This window comes from Paramacrobiotus metropolitanus, unplaced genomic scaffold (assembly GCF_019649055.1).
Source record: "Paramacrobiotus metropolitanus isolate TYO unplaced genomic scaffold, Prichtersi_v1.0 Parri_scaffold0000037, whole genome shotgun sequence".
Lineage (NCBI taxonomy): Eukaryota > Metazoa > Tardigrada > Eutardigrada > Parachela > Macrobiotidae > Paramacrobiotus > Paramacrobiotus metropolitanus.
The window spans coordinates 609,648-628,146 of record NW_026570257.1 but is presented as its reverse complement, the minus strand read 5'-3'; the positions used below and the strand labels follow the sequence as shown (position 1 = coordinate 628,146).

Sequence of the window (18,499 nt, the reverse complement as noted above, 5' to 3'; positions counted from 1 at the left end):
CACTATACTACGCTGTTCTACGACAGACATTTTGAATTCGCTCATCGGAAATGGTCGAAAAATTACAGCGGTCAACGGCAATGCGTATTCGATGGCACTGTGACATTATAAAACGCAAAAAAGAAGGTTTAAAGAAATGTGCATTACTTGCAAGGGTTTCGAACCCAAGGCCCTAAATTGACCGAGTCGTAGCGGAGACAAGGCGGACAACCACTACACTACGAAGTCTCACAGCAAAACACGAAAATCCGCACGGGAAAGGTTGTACAACTATGTGCCGCTCGCTGAAAACTAATAAAGAATTAACGGTATCACAACGAATGTGTAAGTACAACCAAATGCAAAAGTTTAGACACGAAAAAGAAGGTTTTAAGAAAATGCTTTTAAATTTTTGTGGATTTGAACCCAGGGCCAGCAGTAGGTAAACGGATTCGCCTGGTATTGTCCTCACAGCTTAACCGGTCGACTACAAGAGTCATCGGCAAAAATAGCACTAATAACACTGCTTACGGTGTTAATACTCGTATCGACGCCTCTCAACGGTGATTCACCCAATATTTCGCATATTAAGTCCCATGAATAAAAATATAATAATTGACAGAATAAGATCCAAAAAGAAGGATATTTAGAAAATCGCATTTTTATGTGGACTGGAACCTCCGACCTCCAATGACGAAGCAACGGAAGCCACTACTATACCAGCGGGGTCGCTCTACGTAAAATATTGGAAAACATCAGCACCGAAAGCGTACACAAACACCAGGCAATAGTGCATTGTGCCAGTGAGCCATCAACCTGGGCAGCCAGTTACATAAAAACCCGTACAACATCCTAACGAAAGTGTATCCTCGTGCGGTTATGCATTACATTGTCCAAAAATTACCAACAGACCGCACGGACGGTAACTACCTAGACTTTATTGAGGCCGCAACTCGCATGGTAACGAGACAACAAAAGTAGCTTGCGGAACGAAGCGCAAAAATCATAATGTACCAGCTAAACAGTGTACAACACCTATGGCGAAACGCAACCTTGAATAACGAAATAAACTAACCGCAAAACAATAAAAATACAAGATAAAACGCTGCGCCAAATCTGCATTATGAGATCTCATAAAACGCATGAGCGTGCACATAAAAGAATGAAGGCAAGGAGATCATAGACGTGAAGCGATGTTTCAGGCATTCCGTACAAAATACCAAACATTCTAACAATAGTGGCGAAATCCACATCGAAAAGTCCGCCGGACAATGCCACATCAAGAAATCTTAGGGGGGAGCTTGGATACAGCCTCCTTGACGGCAATTCTGCCACGCTCAAAACGTTGCTGGGCTTCTGTGCGTTCAGCCATCTTCTGAGCGACTATCTCCGTCCATGCCGTAACACGATTCTCCAGCGCCTGCTTGGCCGCTTTCTTCTTCTCCGAAGCCGGAGGAGTCATCGTGATTTGACAAATAACCACAGTATCACAGATTGCACAAATAAACTTAAGGCAGCGGGATCAGCGGAATAAGATTACGGTAATTGTAAACAATTAAATTAAAATAAAAAATTCATACTGGGATACATTCAGATCAACATATGGCAACCGCCCACACTGGCGACCGCATACTTCGTAAGCTGCGAAGTCCAACCGAATCAAAATAACACACAAATCTACGGCAGAACGTGTATACAACCGGAGTGCAGCAACGGTACCGAGAGCGTCAGAAACTCTGCTAGTGTAGGTATATTGACTGAATATACACTCATCAATTTACCACTTTAGCTGAAAACTCAAATCTTTATTCCTTACGTTTTAATTCTTTCTCCTCTTTACACCTTACGCATTTATGACATTACAAAAAACATTGGCTAAATTATACAGTCATACAAAACTCACAGAACACTGAGCCATAATGGACTCAATCACAACTATTGAGAAGAGCAAGACAGCGCTCATTTAAACATTCAAAACGCGGCAGCCGAAAAATTATACACCAAAAGCATGCCACACTGAGACATTAATAGAAACGCAGAAAAGCAGAAAACAGCTAGAGATTTAAAGAAAGAGGCCCATACAGTTTAAATCATCGAGCTGTAATTTAAACACACAAACGGCCGATCGACAAAAGTCCTCACTTCCAAAAGGGAATCGAATTCCACGCAGAGGATGACGCTGCCCAAAAATGCGCTTGCGTTCCTTCTTCGGTTTCTGGATGATGCCGAAGTCTTCGTCCTGCCATAACATGTCCACGGGCAAAAATTCAACCGGATCCTTAAAATCCAGTTTGTGCTCTGCCCACCAGTCATCCACATCTAAGTCTGGCTCTTTCCAGTCCTCCAGATTGCCAGATCCCCAGATATTTGGAACAGGCTCATCGTCCAAGGTGTACAACATACGGCCGCAGGAACCCGGACCATTATTTTCGCAGTCAACACAACAGAGTTCCTCCTCCATCACACGCTTGTTGTGTTCCAGCATGCGCTGGTGACGCTCACGCGAAGTTTCTGGCGGGTTAAATAGGGATGGCAAACCACATTCCTTCCGCAGACGTTCAGATGCTTCACGTCGAACTGGAGTATCGGGATACAGAATAAACCCGATCGTTAAGTAATACATCTGTGACTCCGACTTGCGGATGTTCTCAATCTCCAGAGCCACCTGAGCCTCGAAATCCAGTGGCTCGGGTTCTACAAAATTCAAAGCCATGATTTCCGAGTTAGAGAGTCTGCACAGTTCTCTGATAGGAATGTACGGAGCATCAAGCGAACGCCACAAGTGCACAAACTCAAAAATGTGTTCCTGGTTCGCCAGAACATAAGCAACAGAGTCAGAAAATTTCACAAACTTACGGCGCTTTTGCTCATCTTGCTCGGCACAAATCATACGCCCGCGCTCTGATTTATAAAATTCCATCTCCATAGTATGAAAGAGCAGAGATTTAAACCAGAACAAATGACGACAAAGTCTGTAAAATTTAAAAGCTGCAGCTAAAAATGTAAAAAGCAAGAGTGAACAGGAAAACCGCTGACACACCGCAGCTGTGCAGACCGGAAGCAGCTGCGGACAATGTGACTGCCACTGCCCTAACATTTAACGACACACGGGCGGTTGCTACAGTGACAAAATTGTTTACATGTTCAAACGTGAAGACTTGCATTTTAAACTGTCATTTTGTATGTTAAATCGTTTTCCGTCAGATTATCTGCCACATTCTGATTTAAAACAACCGGAGAAGTCCGATTTGAACCGATTTATTGCTGAACAGCCAAATCTGCGTTCCAGAGAATGAATGGTAAGCCAGTTCGTAGAATAGCTGCACGTTGCACAGGCTGTAAAAATAACGTTAAAGATCTAATTGTAAACGGAAAACAGGTTCTGTACAGAATTCAATAGACTTGGAGTAAAATGCTCAACACTAAAGATAATGCTCCTCCGTCAAACGAAAAATACAGAAGCTAAACTAAAAAGGGTGCTAAAACAGGGCTGTAATTGCAGGGAAAAATCATCATTACACCGCAGCGCCCATGTTATCGTCGTCGTCATCACGGCGTGGACGGTGGCGTTTAGCAATTGAAGCATCTAGTTTGCCCGGGCCACGCTTCTCCTGTCCTTCACGTAACAGCCAACGAGTTTGTTGCAGTTGCTGCTGTTGACGGGATGACGAGCGCGGATCCGCTGCATTCAGACGATCGAAATAGCGCTGCTCTGCTTCCAAACGGTGATCCTCGTCAATATTGGAAACCAACTCCTCGATATGCTGATTATACGCGTCCACGAGCGTAACAACGGCACCATGGTCTCCCGTTTCCCGGGACATAATCCAACGCAGTGAGAAACTCGACAGGATTGCGCACCACGTTGATGCCGAAGTTCCGACGGAGTTCACACACAATTTGCCCGATGAGCCATCCTTGTCGGAAATCCACACGCAGGTAACGTAACAATGCATAGTGTGCGTCCTTTGACAGATCTAGAGTGTGGACAAAGCGGTTATATTTGTCCACCGTCATCTCCGATCCATTATGGTAAATCTTGCCGCGAAAACGCAATCGAGTTTCAGGATGCAGCTCCACATAATCTCTGTCCGGATTGTAGGGACAATTAATCAAACCAGACGGGGGAATATAACTCTTTCCTCCACGGGCATAGTCGTGCGGAGACGGACGAAGGCCACAATCCACCATGCAATGAGACCATTCAAATGTTGGTTCAGGCCATCCAACATGAGGATCGGGGTACATTGGCGGCTGAACATCGGCCAAGACATCTGCCAAAACCTGCACCGAATCCTCCGAGGAACTCGTAGTATCCTCATGCGTGAAGGAATGATGTGCTGGCATTTTCGGGCGATACATTATAGCGGTATGGAGTTATTTCAACCGTAAAATCAGTGTAGAGAAGGAACAAATTCACGCAAGATTGAGAGTGAATTAATGAATGCCACTGATCTTTACAGGTAAAATCGCATTTGCGGCCAGCTAAAAGCAGCTTTTCCACGCAGATGATATGCCGAAAGAGCAACGAACGCTACTACGTCACTGCGGACTGTCCAATGGCGAATACACACCGTCAATCTGTACGTACAAAACAGAGTTTGGGAATTTTCCAGACAGCTTTAATGCATTAAGGAATAAAAATTTCGATTCTTGGAGTTCAAAATAAAATAAAATAAAGTAAATGTACAAATTTACACGGCCGCTCGGCCTGTTTAATCGTTATTGCATAAGGTACAGATTTTATGAAATTAATACAGTCACGTCTCATTTCCGGCCAGAAAACCGAAGACTTCTTATACAAGTAATCATACGGCGTAATATTACTGTTATACTTATGCAACAACCGCCGATGTACAGACTCCACTAAAATTTTACGCCATTGATAAGGAATGAGAATTTTGGGTACTCTTTTGCAATGTCCTGTTTTTCTCCGTAATGGCAAATAATGCCTTTTACTTTCAGAACCAAAGGAAGATGCCAGGCCGCGTATGCAGATTCCTCAAGAGTGCAGTCTCCATCAACAACGGCGTCCCACAACATCATGTCACTACACTCCATCTGGCGATACCTCCAGAATTCCTGCTTATCAAGGGCGTCATCGGATATTACACCTTGTGGCCAAAACTGCTCAATTGGGCGTGCCCAAGCCGGAACTGGGAGAGTTCTGTCTTCTACAACCGCAGAAGAAGTTTTTACTGGCTGTGCCGGCCCAATCTCCATTGCGTTACAAGTTATTGGCGAAGTATCACTGGCCAACAGTTCAGCTGGTTGGGATTGGCCCCCTCCCGGCTGGGATACATTCGGAATAGCTGGTTCTCTATCATTTGTGGCCATGCGCTTTTTAGCATCGGCCGACGGGTCTCTTTTACGCTTTTTGTCGTTCATCTGGTTCACAAGTCTTTCCACAGGTTTCACCACACGCCCGGAGCGGGTTTTAAGTAATGGAACCGCTTCCATCTGGTTATCCAGATATTCAGCGTACTCAGCATCAAGGCGCGACGATGCTGAATCAACGGATGGAATCACCGGCGGCGGCGCGGGCGCCTCAACTAACTCATCGGGGCATTCCTTCTCCACACAATCGAGCAACTTCGGTAAGTGCTCGTCTTGCAGAATAGTATCGACGTCGCGGAAATTATACGGCTTTAAACGGCTGACATGTACAGTGTCAGTTTTGACATTTCCGCGCCGGTTACTTTTTACTACATAATGCACTGGCCCTGACTGACGCACAATTTCCCATCCAGCAGTCCAACGGGGCATAAGGGATGGATTTTTCCCCACTTTTCGATGTAACACGTATACCAAAACTTGATCTCCCGGTTTATACGATACATGTGAAATATTTGCATCGTAACGAATTTTGTCCTTAAGTTTATGGCGAAACTCTTCTGCATTCACCAAGTCCAGGGCCTCACCAAGGCCGCGCTGCATCTGCTGTACGTATACATGGGCGGGAATCACAAAATCCTCTTCAAACGGCAGGAAGTTATTTATCGGTAAGCGCATCTCGGTGCCGTGCATCATGAAGAATGGTGAGCGGCCCGTTCGCTCCACAACCTTACTGTTAAATGCAGCACAAAGTGCTGGGAGGAATATATCCCAGTCACTTTGCTGCTCATTCATACTTCGCTAGCGCCTTTGATTTCCCCTACGCGTTTTTCAACCAGACCGTTACCCTGCTGGTGGCCTGATGCCGTCGGCGCGTGAGCAACACCAGCGAGAGCGAGAAGCTCTCGAAACATCTCAGACATAAAGTTACTGCCGCGGTCTGAAGTGATGTGTACAGGCATACCGAAGACTGTGAGAATGCGGCGATAAAAGAACAATGCCAATGTGGCTGCGTCATTTCTCTCGACTGCCTCAGCCACAATGTATTTGCTCCCGTAATCAACAGCGATTATTATGTTTTTATTTCCAGATTCCGTCGTTGGGAGGGCCGGAGCAACATCGATGGCCCAAACTAACCGAGGAGGAACCGTCGGATTGGACTGGAGAGCACCGGCCGGTGCCGTAGCAAGAGGATTTTGTGCAAGGCACGCCGGGCAAGAAGCGCACAGTAACTTTTTAACAGACTCGAACATACGAGGCCAATAAAAATACTTGTACATCCTTTTATAGGTGGCCAGGACGCCCAAGTGTGCTGCTAACGGGGAATCATGGTTGTCCTGAAGGAACTGGAGCCGCCAGTGAACAGGTACATACATGCAGTAATAGATCTTCCGGTTTAATTCGAACTTGTAGTATACCACGCCCTGTTTCACCACAAATTTGTTTAGATGTAATTTCTCGTGGTCTGACATCTTTTCCTTTTTATTCTCTAGGAGCAGTCGCCATCGGACAATTCTCGCGTCTCGGGACTGTTCCTCAGCCCAGTATGAGGCCTTGTCATCCGTAATCAACTTTTGGACTTTATCTGCGTCAAATGCCTTCATGTCTGCCTCGGACACTTTCCCACTTCCGCCGACATCATTTCAAAGCGGATGTCCACATAATCTCGCTCCAGAACCGCGAAGCAACATTCAATCATCGCCATATCACCGGCGAAAGGGTAAGTTTGCCGATAATCAAACTCGACATCCGAATCGTCGGAGTCGGGTTCCGGTTGCTCTCCTGGATTTCTACTCAAGGCGTCAGCAATAACATTCTCTTTGCCAGGTATGTGTACCGGTTTAGTATTAAATTGCTGGATATACAACGCCCAGCGCCCAAGGCGGCCAGCGGCATCGCGCATATTATTTAAAAACACTAATGCTTGATGATCCGTTTGTACTTCGAACTGATAATCGGACAAATAATGTTTCCATTTCTTTAAAGCACAGATAACTGCGTAAGCCTCAAGCTCAGTAGGGAAGTAGAGCCTTTCTGTGTTTCAGTCAACTTGCGGCTTAGATACGCGATAGGACGCCAATTTGTCGGCACATCCGTCGGTTTATCCTTGGGACATTGCATAAGAACTGCACCCACAGCAATAGTACTGGCATCGACAATAACTCGCGACAAAGCCTCCGGGTCATAACGGGCCAAGACCGGCGCCGTCACCAAGGCCTCCTTCAATTGTTCCACAGACCTACACTGATCCGTTCCCCATTCAAAGGTAACTTTTTTAGGAATCAACTTTTGAAGCGGCTCCGCAATCTCTTGAAAATTCTTAATAAATTGGCGATAATATCCCACCATACCTAGGAACCGTAATATATCTTTTTTGTCTTTTATAGGACCAAATTCTTTAACCGCCTGGATCTTCTCTGGATCAGTACTGATACCGAACTGGTCAACCGTGTGACCCAGGAACGTTATTGAATTTACAAATAATTCTGTCTTTTCAGGATTAATGGTCCAGCCGCATTCCTGGAGCCGCAAAAAGAGCTCCTGTAAATCTCGCATATGATCAGCCAGGTTTTTACTGAAGACAATAATGTCATCAATAAAAACTAATACGTTCCTCCACTTCATGTTCGCAAGCGTCAAATCCATGGCGCGCTGGAAAGCCGAAGGCGCGTCCTTCATCCCAAAAGGTAAGACTTTGTATTGGAACGTGAACTCTTCACCAACCATCGTTGTTTTTACACCGGTCTTCCGGTTTTATTTTTTATTTGCCAAAAGCCACTCTTTAAATCGATTTTACTGAAACCGTAGCTTTATCGAGGGCATTTAATATATCGTCAACTCTGGGAAGCGGGTAACTGCTGCCCATTAATCTTTCGTTAAGCTTACGGAAATCCACGGTTAAACGCCGGATTTATCCTTCTTCTTCACTATACAGATGGGACTGCCCCATGCCGAATTTGTTGGCTCAATTATACCGTCTTTAATCATTTCCTGTGTTTTAGCCTGGAGCCATTTGCGTCTTCAAACGATGTGCGATACGGAGGAGTTCTGACCGGCAAACTCGTGCCTGTATCCACAGAGTGCTCATATATGGTACAACAACCCACAGGACGCGCTTTAGTCGGTAAAACTGATTTCGCTTGATAAAAGATTGCTTTTAATTCATCCTTGCTGGGACAGATATCACCAACTTTGATTTTAGCGAACGTTTCTTCGGTTTCAGGATCAACGACACTAACGGCGGGTGGCGGCAACTGCATCGCCACACATTCATTTATTTTCTCCGGTGTTAAGACACCTTCTTCTACACTGGGAATGCCACTAATTGCCTCTTGACAGTTCTCCAGGAACTCCGGAGAGTCCATTTGATAAACTGCGTCCACGAGCGCGACTTCGCCAAGGTTGGTTTCTTCGTTTAAAACCAGCGGTTTGTCAGACACATTAACGACGCAGACTCGACAATTACCATACTCATTTAACGTTAAGACGCCATCGAGTAATACGGCGTTTTTATTTGACTCTGGTATTTTTCCTTCGTAGAAAAATGGCTGGGTGTACAGGTATTCGTCTTGAAATTCCATGAACTGTTCGTCAGACATCGACGTCGTTGCGCGAATAATTCCCTGTGAATGGGGCTGAATTATAACCGGCGAAGCTGGAAACAGCTCCATTTTAAAACAGTCAATTGGACCGGGTTCTGGCTCAAAGCGGTAAATATCATGTTCTACCGAATTAAGCTCAACCTGTGCTTGTGCCTGTTTCAGATGGGCGTCCCTGTACGCCAGCTCGATGACATCCTTCGAATACACGCATGCCGGGATATCAGTGGACTCACGAACGTCCTGAGATCGTTTGGGCAAATTTTTAGCCGCCGGTTGTTGTGGTACCGGTGCTGGCTGCACCGTCTCAGCTGACATTTGGCTTGCCGCCTCTCTTTCTGCATATTCCCGCCGAATTCTGCGGCTGTAACTGGACTTTTTACGCCGCGGAGGACTCCTTGGACCTTCCGTTGGCAGTTCGCAGTTTCCCACGGTAGGTTGTACTGCACTAGACGCCACAGTCTCCCTCAATACTTTTTGCTCATGAATTTCGTTCCAAATCTTCCACTGTTCATTGATATCAACATCTACTGGGGAGTCGTAAGAGGCCCTGACTGCCGAAGGAAGAAACTCCGAAACTTGCTCACTAATCAACTTATGGTTTTGCGGTGAGTTAGACACGATTTGAGAGTTTATTTCTCTTTGCTTCTCCGCCTGTTTATCTTCGTAGGAGACTGGACACGGGCCGATGTTAATGGGTTTCATACCATCTGCAGGGACAAAGCTACCGTTTTCGAATTCTCCTGCTGGTGCCGGGTTATCCACGGAAAAGGTAACCTTACGTTTTCCTGTAGCTTTCTGTGCATTTAATTGCTCTGTGCGTTTCAAGGTTTCAAAATGTCGGCGATCATTAATCGAGTTTCGACACACGTCGCAGTTCTTCTCGTACCGTTCAATTTCTATTATACAGTCCGGCCAGTAAAATAATTTCACCAAGTACGGATATAGCTTTTCATGCCGGCCATACGCTTGCTTATGAATTAAAATTTCGTGGAAGCAGGCAATTAATTTCTGTCGCCATTGATGCGGCACGTAAATTCTCGGACATGCACCAGAATGATCAGGTACTCTGCACAATATCCCTCACAAATCACAAACCTGTTGATTTCGTATTTGGTAAAATTCGTATTAGCGTGCGACGGTTTCTTGTACATTTTGTACCACATCCGGCTATCAACACATTGCTGTTGAGTTTCGCGCCAGAACTGCGGATCACGGAATCTTTTCTCTGAAGGAATAAGCCTTATCCTGCGGCCTATCCATCGGCGTCATCCATTTCTTCAACTCTGGATTGCGTGCCATGTAAGAGGATAATCATGGACTTCATCAACGTCTCTGCGATCTCGTTCGACAGGTATGATATTTAATAATTTATTGTCTATGCTAAAGCATTCAACCGATTTAGAAGATTTCCGCAGAACACCCATGTATAGGTATTGAGCTGCAGGATGCTGCTGAAGTACTGCGTCAATCGAAGAAATTTGGATCGGAAGCTGCAAGGGATCTTCACCCCCCACGAACTTGACTGGATCCAGAAGGAGGCACAGGGCTGACTGATGCCGAAGACGAGTTACTTGAACTACTCGAGCTGCTTGCCGGTGGCGGCGGGGAAATTCTTTCACGTTTAAACTGCGGCTGAGAAGACGCCTGTTCGCACCCCCACGAACTTGACTGCATACTATTTACAATTGTTTCACCGCCTCCCCCACGAACTTGACTTTGTTCTGGGTTTTTCTCCACCTTAATTTCCTTTTTAACTGTAGGTTTAACCGGTTCATCCGCGACGGAAGCTGCTCTAGGGAGATATTGGCGAATCATCTCCTGTACTACACTACGCACAAACTCCTCATCACGCTGATCAGATCCCTTTTTAATCGGAGCTACGTGAACTGGTGTAGTTTCTTTAATTTCCGTTTTCACCGGGACATCAACCGCTTTTGTCACTGGTGGCGTTGCGACTGGACGCGGCCACTCCTGCTTCGCTTTTTGTAAGTGCAAGATACAAATTTCTGGGTCAGCTTTTGCCAGAATTAAATGAGCTGACTCATACGGTACGAATTTTGCTTCCTTAGCGACACCAATGCGCTCAGTTAACATCAATGCAGGAATCGCGGGAGACGGCTTAACTCCCACAGGAATTAACGGATCAAAATCGTGTGACCTAATGACGTCCGACATCAGGTGAGTTTCACGACGGAAGAATGCCGGTGCATTAGGCTGTCTACGCGAGAGACGCCACGTCATAGTGTTCATATCCAGAATAAAAGGCTTTGTAGCTAAAAAGTCTAAACCTAAAACCACGTGGTCCCTATCAAAAGTGGAACTCACAAGCACTGCGTGCTCGAAAGCCATCCCAAATTCGTGGATGGTGACCACTACCGACAACGGCTCAATCAGCTGTCTCCCTTGGTAAGCTGTATGTACAACCCTGCCTTTAATGTGATCCGGGCAACGATGAATATTTAATTTCAAATCTTTCGCCATTTTTAATGACATAACTGAAATACTAGAGCCCGTATCCAGCATGGTCTTCACTTTCTGATAATTTATATCAATTACAGAGTACCAAGCCTGAGCATCAAGCGTCGGTAATAAACACACATGATCCGCCAACGGATATTGCGAAAAATCCTGTACTTCCATTTTATTGCACTGTGGCGGCGATGTGGACAAACCGGCCGGTAAGTCCAACTCCATCATGTTAATCTGCTGCTGCGGGTTATTGTAGCGTGCCAATAATTCTGCGGATGGCTCATACTGGCGGGGAAGTACAAATTGATTCGTACAACCAGCTGCAGGATGGAGACCATGACAACGGAAGCAAATCTCGACTCCGCGAACTGTTCGCCATTTATCTTTCAGGATATTCCGTTCATCAAAGGGAGGCTGACTACCGGCCTGCTGATTCTGCCGGTAATTCTGGTTATTTTGCTGTCGATTATTATTGTTGTTGTAACCACCTCGTCCGCGGTAATTATTATTATTATTTCGGTAATTTCCACGATTATTACCGCCATCGTAATTATTGTTATTATTCGCAGGGCCATTCTGTTGGTACTGCTGATCGAAATTCTGCACCGGTTGTTGGAATTGAGGCTGCATAACCGGCATCATTGGGTTCATCATCTGCATAGGAACAGGCATCGCAGCCTGCATGGGGATTGGTTGCGGGAAGGTCTGCGCAAATTGTACCGGGTGTTGTTGCTCAACATATTGCGGCTGTTGAAACACCGGGACAGGGACAAACTGCGGCTGGGGCACATTCAGGACAGGCTGCACAGGAGCCACCGAATTCTGCGACTGAGGAATCACTGTCTCCGTGTACGAACGTGAATATCCTCCACGATTATTCCCATAATTTCCGCGGCCTCCCCGGTTCGAATAATAATTTCCTCTCTGAGACGAGCCACCGCGGCCGCCTCGATACTCATAATTCGAATTATTATTATTATTTCCAGCGCTTCTCGGTTCTGAAGGAGCACTTTTCTGAGTTGATTCAGGTGCCTTCTTATCTTTATTCATGCGCTTCCACAGTTTTTCGCATTCCTGTAACTTCTTCTCAAATTCCGCATAATTTTTAGGTGCCGCATTATAAATTTCACGGAACCATGCCGGCCGATGTTCCTGTACGCCATCAAGGAGTGCCTCCACCTGCTCTTCATCCGATGTTTTTAGTTCCTCAAACCATGGGAGGAAACTATCCAGGTAAGCACGGACTGGTTCATAAAATTCCAGTTTACGATTATTCATTTTTCGGCGAATATCAGCTTTAGACAGCGAGCCGTTAAAGTGCTCAACGATAGCTGGCTTAAAGAAATCAGGCCACGATTTGCCTTTATTGTCCTTCCAGAATTTTTCAAACCATTGAAAGGACGGACCGGTGAATGCACCGATTACTCTGCGACACGTCGTTTCATCGTTCCAGTTATTTGTGGCTCTACATTGTTCAACGTTCATAAGCCATCTTTGAATTTTTTCCGGGTGAGCATCATCAAAGGCAAGTAGCTTCATGCCTCCAACTGTTTTATCACTGTCTTTTTCCACAATTTTCGCTAAAAGCTCAACAACGCTTTCTTGTGTAAGCGTCGTTCTATCCGAAATTTGGGTCTGTTTATTTAGCCATTCCTCCAGCTGAGGATTTCTAGACATAGACTCATTACTGGTCGTGCTACTGGGGCGACGGTGTTCATCGTCCATTAGGGCATCATCCATCAGTTCATTTTCTGTATCAGAACTGTCTCTATTTTCTATTCCTCGCATCTGGCGACTAGATTCGTCAGCTGTTCTTTTCAGAATTTGTTGGCGTAAATCTGTTGAGCCATTCTTCTTCTGTTTCGCAGATGCCGTTTCCCTTGGAATTTGACTTTCTGACGATGAACGCGGTATGGCCTGAGCCTCCGAGAATTCGACTCGTGATTCCTGTCTAGGTCTCCGCAAGATGCCAGCTGGATTACTACCAGTAGCTAAGGGCTGATCCACGTACGGCGAGAAATTTTGAGGATTAAATGGTGTAAAGGGGGAAGGACGTAATACATCTCCTGTCGCTACCGACGCTTCCCTTTGAAAGTATCCTTCACCGCCGCCAAGAACGGCATCTGTATTTCGAAGCCGACGAAGTTCGTCAAACGCTTGCTTTAGATCCACTTCCATCTTGGTAAGTTGATCTTGTTTTTCATGCCATTCCCTTCGGCATTGCGCATTTTCCTCATACAATCGATTACACCTTTCAGACTTTTCATATGCGTCAGCCTGTGCTGTATTTTTCGCTTGAATCGCGTTCTCACAATTATCACATCTTTTATCCTTTTTCGAATCTTTTAATTCCTTTTGGGCCTTTTGAACATTCTCTCGCTCTGTAGTCAACAGACCCTGCAGTCTCTCAATTTCCTTTTGGGACGCATCATCCTTTTCCTTGGGGATATGCATCGGACCGACTGAAGACTTAATGTTCAGCTGCACTCTCGCTTGTGTGAGTTCACGCTGTAGGGAATCTTCCGCATCTTTAGCCCGTTTCTTTTCATCTTCCAAATCTTTGGTAAGTTTTGTGACCAGGTTCTGCGCATCCGTCAAATTTTTATTAGTTAATTTATGCGCATCTTTCTCAGAATTACAATCTTTCTGAGCTTTCGACAGCTTTTGGTTCAAATCAGTTATTTGTTTCATTAAATCCGGTGCTGGTTGCGCACTGAGGCCATCAATCGTAGCTTTCGCGCTTGAAAGATCTCTCTGGGCATCTTCCAACTGTTTTTCAAAATTACGATTCGTGTCTTTTAAGGTATCGCGCTCATCTTGCATTGCATTAAATGCGGCCTCCGCATTTCTGTTGGCTTGTCTTAAACCGTGCAGATTATCATTCGCAATGCGTATTTCGTTAGCCAATCTATCATTTTCTATTTGTTCATTTTCAAATTTAACACGCATCTCATTGAAATCGTTTTGGAATTTCAATTTTTCGTTTCGTTCCGCATCTACACGAGCGTCTAAAGACATTGTATTACCCATTTCATCTACTTTTGTTTTTGTAGATGCGATGAGCGTGCGGAGACTTTGGATCAATACGGGCATAGTTTGCCGAACTATCAAGCCCACGTCCTGGTCAGTTTCTGCCGCAGCTAACTGCTCATCAACTTCCCTAGCTTGGGTAAGGAAGTCCTCATCTGGTTGCTCAAAATCTTTTTCTGACACAAAACTATGTAATTTTAGCTGTGCCGGGTGGAATGTCATTGTTCCACCACGAATGCTTTTGCTTGCTCTTGTTTCTGATCCCTCGGATACGTCTGCTTTATCCGCAGCCGCCAACGCTATTAAATTATTGTCCGACTGGGACGACTGAGGTTCTGTTTGGCTCTCAGCCACACTTGGAGTTTCCGATATGGGTTCATCCAATATCGCACCAGATGCCTGGGCTGGAATTCTCTCCTTGGCACCGCGCGTGACGCGCTCATTTGCTGCTTGTTTTTTGGGAGTTTTTCCGGTTGCTTTTGACGCTGTAAGCGCAGCTTGGGCCGCCTCTCTGCGTCTATTCAAATCTTCCGTATATTCTGGCAGCCACCTGTTTGCATCCTGCAAGGCAGCTTTAAACTGCTCATCAGTAATGTCCAGGTAAGCTTCAGGGATACATCCCTCGTACTCAATCCAAGGTTTAAAATGTGCTGGTAATCTCGTTTTAGAATTTAAGTACCGCCTGATTTCCTGGTAATCAATCCATGACTTCCCACAGAATGCATCTTGTGCTTCTGGTGGTTCGACATTAAGAGCGATGTACATTAAATTCAACGGGATTTCTTTTGCATTAAATTTAAACCTTGTCTGAGCTCTCGATCCATCGTACGCCCCAATAATCACTTTGTTATCTGGGATCTTACGCGGTGGTGGGCGATTTCTAGGAATCGGACCGCCCGACATTTCTGCTTTTTATTTTAAATAACCTTTGCGGCTAATTAAAATAAAAGGTACAGCAGCGATTGTGCTACTGGTTTCCGAAAATTGCAATTGTGCAATTACTGTCTCCTCACTTCCCAATCCTCCTTTTAGGTTTGAATTGTTCAGTGAGTTTAGACGCAGCCAACCTTTGCGGTTTCGACTGTAACAAATTCTTAAAATTACACTGCTGCACTTTGCGTGCTGCTGTAATTTTAAGATTCACAGGTCAATCACCGTTTGCCGGTGTTCACCTTTTCACGGTCAACTCTCTCTAGCTGCTGATTTTGGCTACCGCTTGCGGCTTGCCTTTATCAGTCTGCTGGAGATCGTTATCTCACCTGGCCACTGACAATGGCTCGGTGCTTACTATCTGCTCTATCTGCAGGCCAGGAGCACTGACACTGCAGACTACACTTTATTCGCCGCGGTTACTGCTTTGCGCAGACAACCCGGAAATTACCCACACAGACACCAATGAATTACACAGCCGACCTTTGAGGTTTCGACTGTTAAATTCCTACGGTCCAATTTAAATTAAATTAAATTAATTTAATTGGCGAGGAAGCTCACCAGTGAGGAAGCTCACAACTGCGAGGAAGCTCGCTGAAAATAATTTAACTAGGCCAGATCGGGAACGCTGACCTCCTTCGGCGTACCTTTGCGGTTCGACGCCTTTCAAAAACGGACCATTTATTACCGAAAATTACTATCAAACTTTCCACCAATAATTTTCTGTTACATCGGGAAAATTAAAAGACACCGGTGGGCGCCATGTCGTGTATAAGCGTTCACGCCGGTTAAGGCTCCATGAACAATCTTTACTCTTCCACGCCTGTAATGCTCAATCGGTAGGCACTCGTACTCTCAAACTGTAACAGAAGAACTATGGTGGAAATAAGACGAACGAATCAGGAACACCGAAGATCAGGAATCCCTCAGGAACGAGCTAACCACAACTTCCGGTCGTAAGTCCTGTGTGGATCGGCATGAGCTAGGACGATTGTGTCACGAGCAAACCTGTATACTAAGCGATAATCCGGGAACAACTATGCACTTCAGTAGGAACAAGTATTGCTGTCTCTTTATCCAATACACATCACAGTTTACTACGCTAGGAAATTGTAATTAGGAAGCAGTCTCAGAAGTAAATCTCAGACTACTGATACCGATATTAGGCATCACAAGAACTTATATAGACTTTGCGTTATGACATCATATACTTCGCTAGTAAAAGAGAACAGCAAATCACAGCAGAGATTGACTAGATTATCCGTTGTGTTGCAGGTGGAAGGCGGACAGTCAGCATCCGTACGTACATCCGGCGTATGATCCTACTCCCATACGTCACAAGCTATCGTGACATATAATTTACATCTGCAACTTTGCTGCAGTTTTTTTAAACAGTGCTGCTTCCAGCTGCGTAATAAATCTACAGTAGCGCGTTAATTCGTTAATTAATAGTCGTGAGCCCATATTCATCAGTGTTGGGCTTGTACTATTCTACTTATTATCTGAGTTCTATCTTAACAGTGACCTACGCATTCAAAATCTGGAAACATTTTTCCGAAACTGCAAATACGTACGAGTATTATGTGGGTTTACCAGATAATCTACAATAACAATAATTATTTTCGCCATCTAAGTTCTAAATGCACGTATACTCATATAGCTGAAAAATAAAAACGAGTACAAGTCTTCACAACGTAGAACAGCAACCTCAGGAATTCCCTTCTCCAAAAAATCAGTTTATAGCGTCGACACCGTTTGCACCGGCGAATGAGGCATTTATGCATATTACCACTTACACAACTTACCGCCATGAAAATGAAACCCAGATCGTCTTTCGTTGGGCATGCTCTTTCTGTTTTTGCACCAGTGTTTGTCATCCCCATCACAGCTTTGTTTGCGTTCCTGTCAACACATGCACGTAATCCTTATAGCCCGACCAAAAAACACATCTGAATCATACAGACTAAACCCACAAATAAAACGAAATCACATTCAATTAGATGTGATTGTCATTGCAATGACATAGCTACGTTCGTAGCCATTCCATTTACGAGCGATAAGGACCTTCCAGTCTCCAGAGCTAAAATAAAAATTCCAAACCCACCCATACAGTACTTATGTCTCAATAAATTTACTTCCATGAAAGACGGGAGAAATTGACACAATAGAAATTTATACAGAAATTAAAGTATATTACAGTGTTAAATTGCAAACTAAGAATTGTTTATGAGGTAACAAACGGTATAACATTAGGTCAGAAATCCTACAGTTCAGGTTTCGATTGCCGCTGCAGCTCGTTGCTAGTTCTATTCTCGTTGCTAGCGCGTTTCTAGTTCATCTTGCCATAGCCAATTGCTATAGCGACCGACATAGCTGTTTGGGAAGCATTTCACAATTATTAAGATGACACAAAAACTCCTTCGGTTGATCATTCACTAAACCGGCTCGTAATGCGTTTACAGGAAGGGCTAAAAATTATGCCGGAATGGTCGGACACCGTGCTAAGACGTTTGTGCCGAGTCATCCAAATTTACTTCTAATTCCTGACATCACCGTCGTAGAGTCTCTGTTTGCTTAATAATTGCCGCAATTTGTTTTATGTTGCTCAGTGCTCATGAGAATGATCTGAAAGCAAGAAGAATGCATATGTAAATCTGCTGCACAATAAAAACTAATATGAGTATACCGTGTTTTTCACATTTAAAGCCTCCTCCAAAACTGAAGCCTCCTCTACCATATAAGCCTCCCCCCATTACAGTTCGAAAATTTAGTAGCCTCCTCCGTATTAGACGCCTCTTTACACAAACGGTATATTAAAATAGCGCTAGTTGAAATGCCTCGAAAATTTAAAAGCCTCCTCCACCATATAAGCCTCTTCTGCTGTATAAGCCTCCCCCTAGACATCTTCGAAAATTTAGAAGCCCAGGGCTTCTATTTCGAAAAACACGGGAAACACGGTAAACACAGGTTCTACATTTGAACACTACTGGTGTCAGAGCGGCTCTACTCGTAGCTTGACGCCTCTCGAGACTGTTCTCTGTACGCCCGCACGCAGGTGGGCCGCCTTAACTGCTGCTGATACGTATATCGCGGAATGCGGATACTCAGCGGATCCTCTGTCGCGCTAACCAATCGGCGCTGCTGCTGCACACGCG

The 18,499-nt window shown here is 44.9% G+C and overlaps 1 protein-coding gene across 1 annotated transcript; it reads right to left on the bottom strand.

Moving 5' to 3' along the window:
- Positions 1–1,258: 1,258 nt before the first annotated feature.
- On the bottom strand, positions 1,259–2,964 carry LOC129589749 (uncharacterized). The gene is made up of 4 exons (XM_055484599.1): positions 2,836–2,964; positions 2,122–2,673; positions 1,883–1,914; positions 1,259–1,486 (listed from the first exon to the last, which is right to left on the bottom strand). Exons 1-4 carry the CDS (start codon positions 2,903–2,905, stop codon positions 1,259–1,261), a joined length of 882 nt encoding a protein of 293 aa, XP_055340574.1. The 5' UTR covers positions 2,906–2,964.
- Between the last annotated feature and the right edge of the window lie 15,535 nt (positions 2,965–18,499).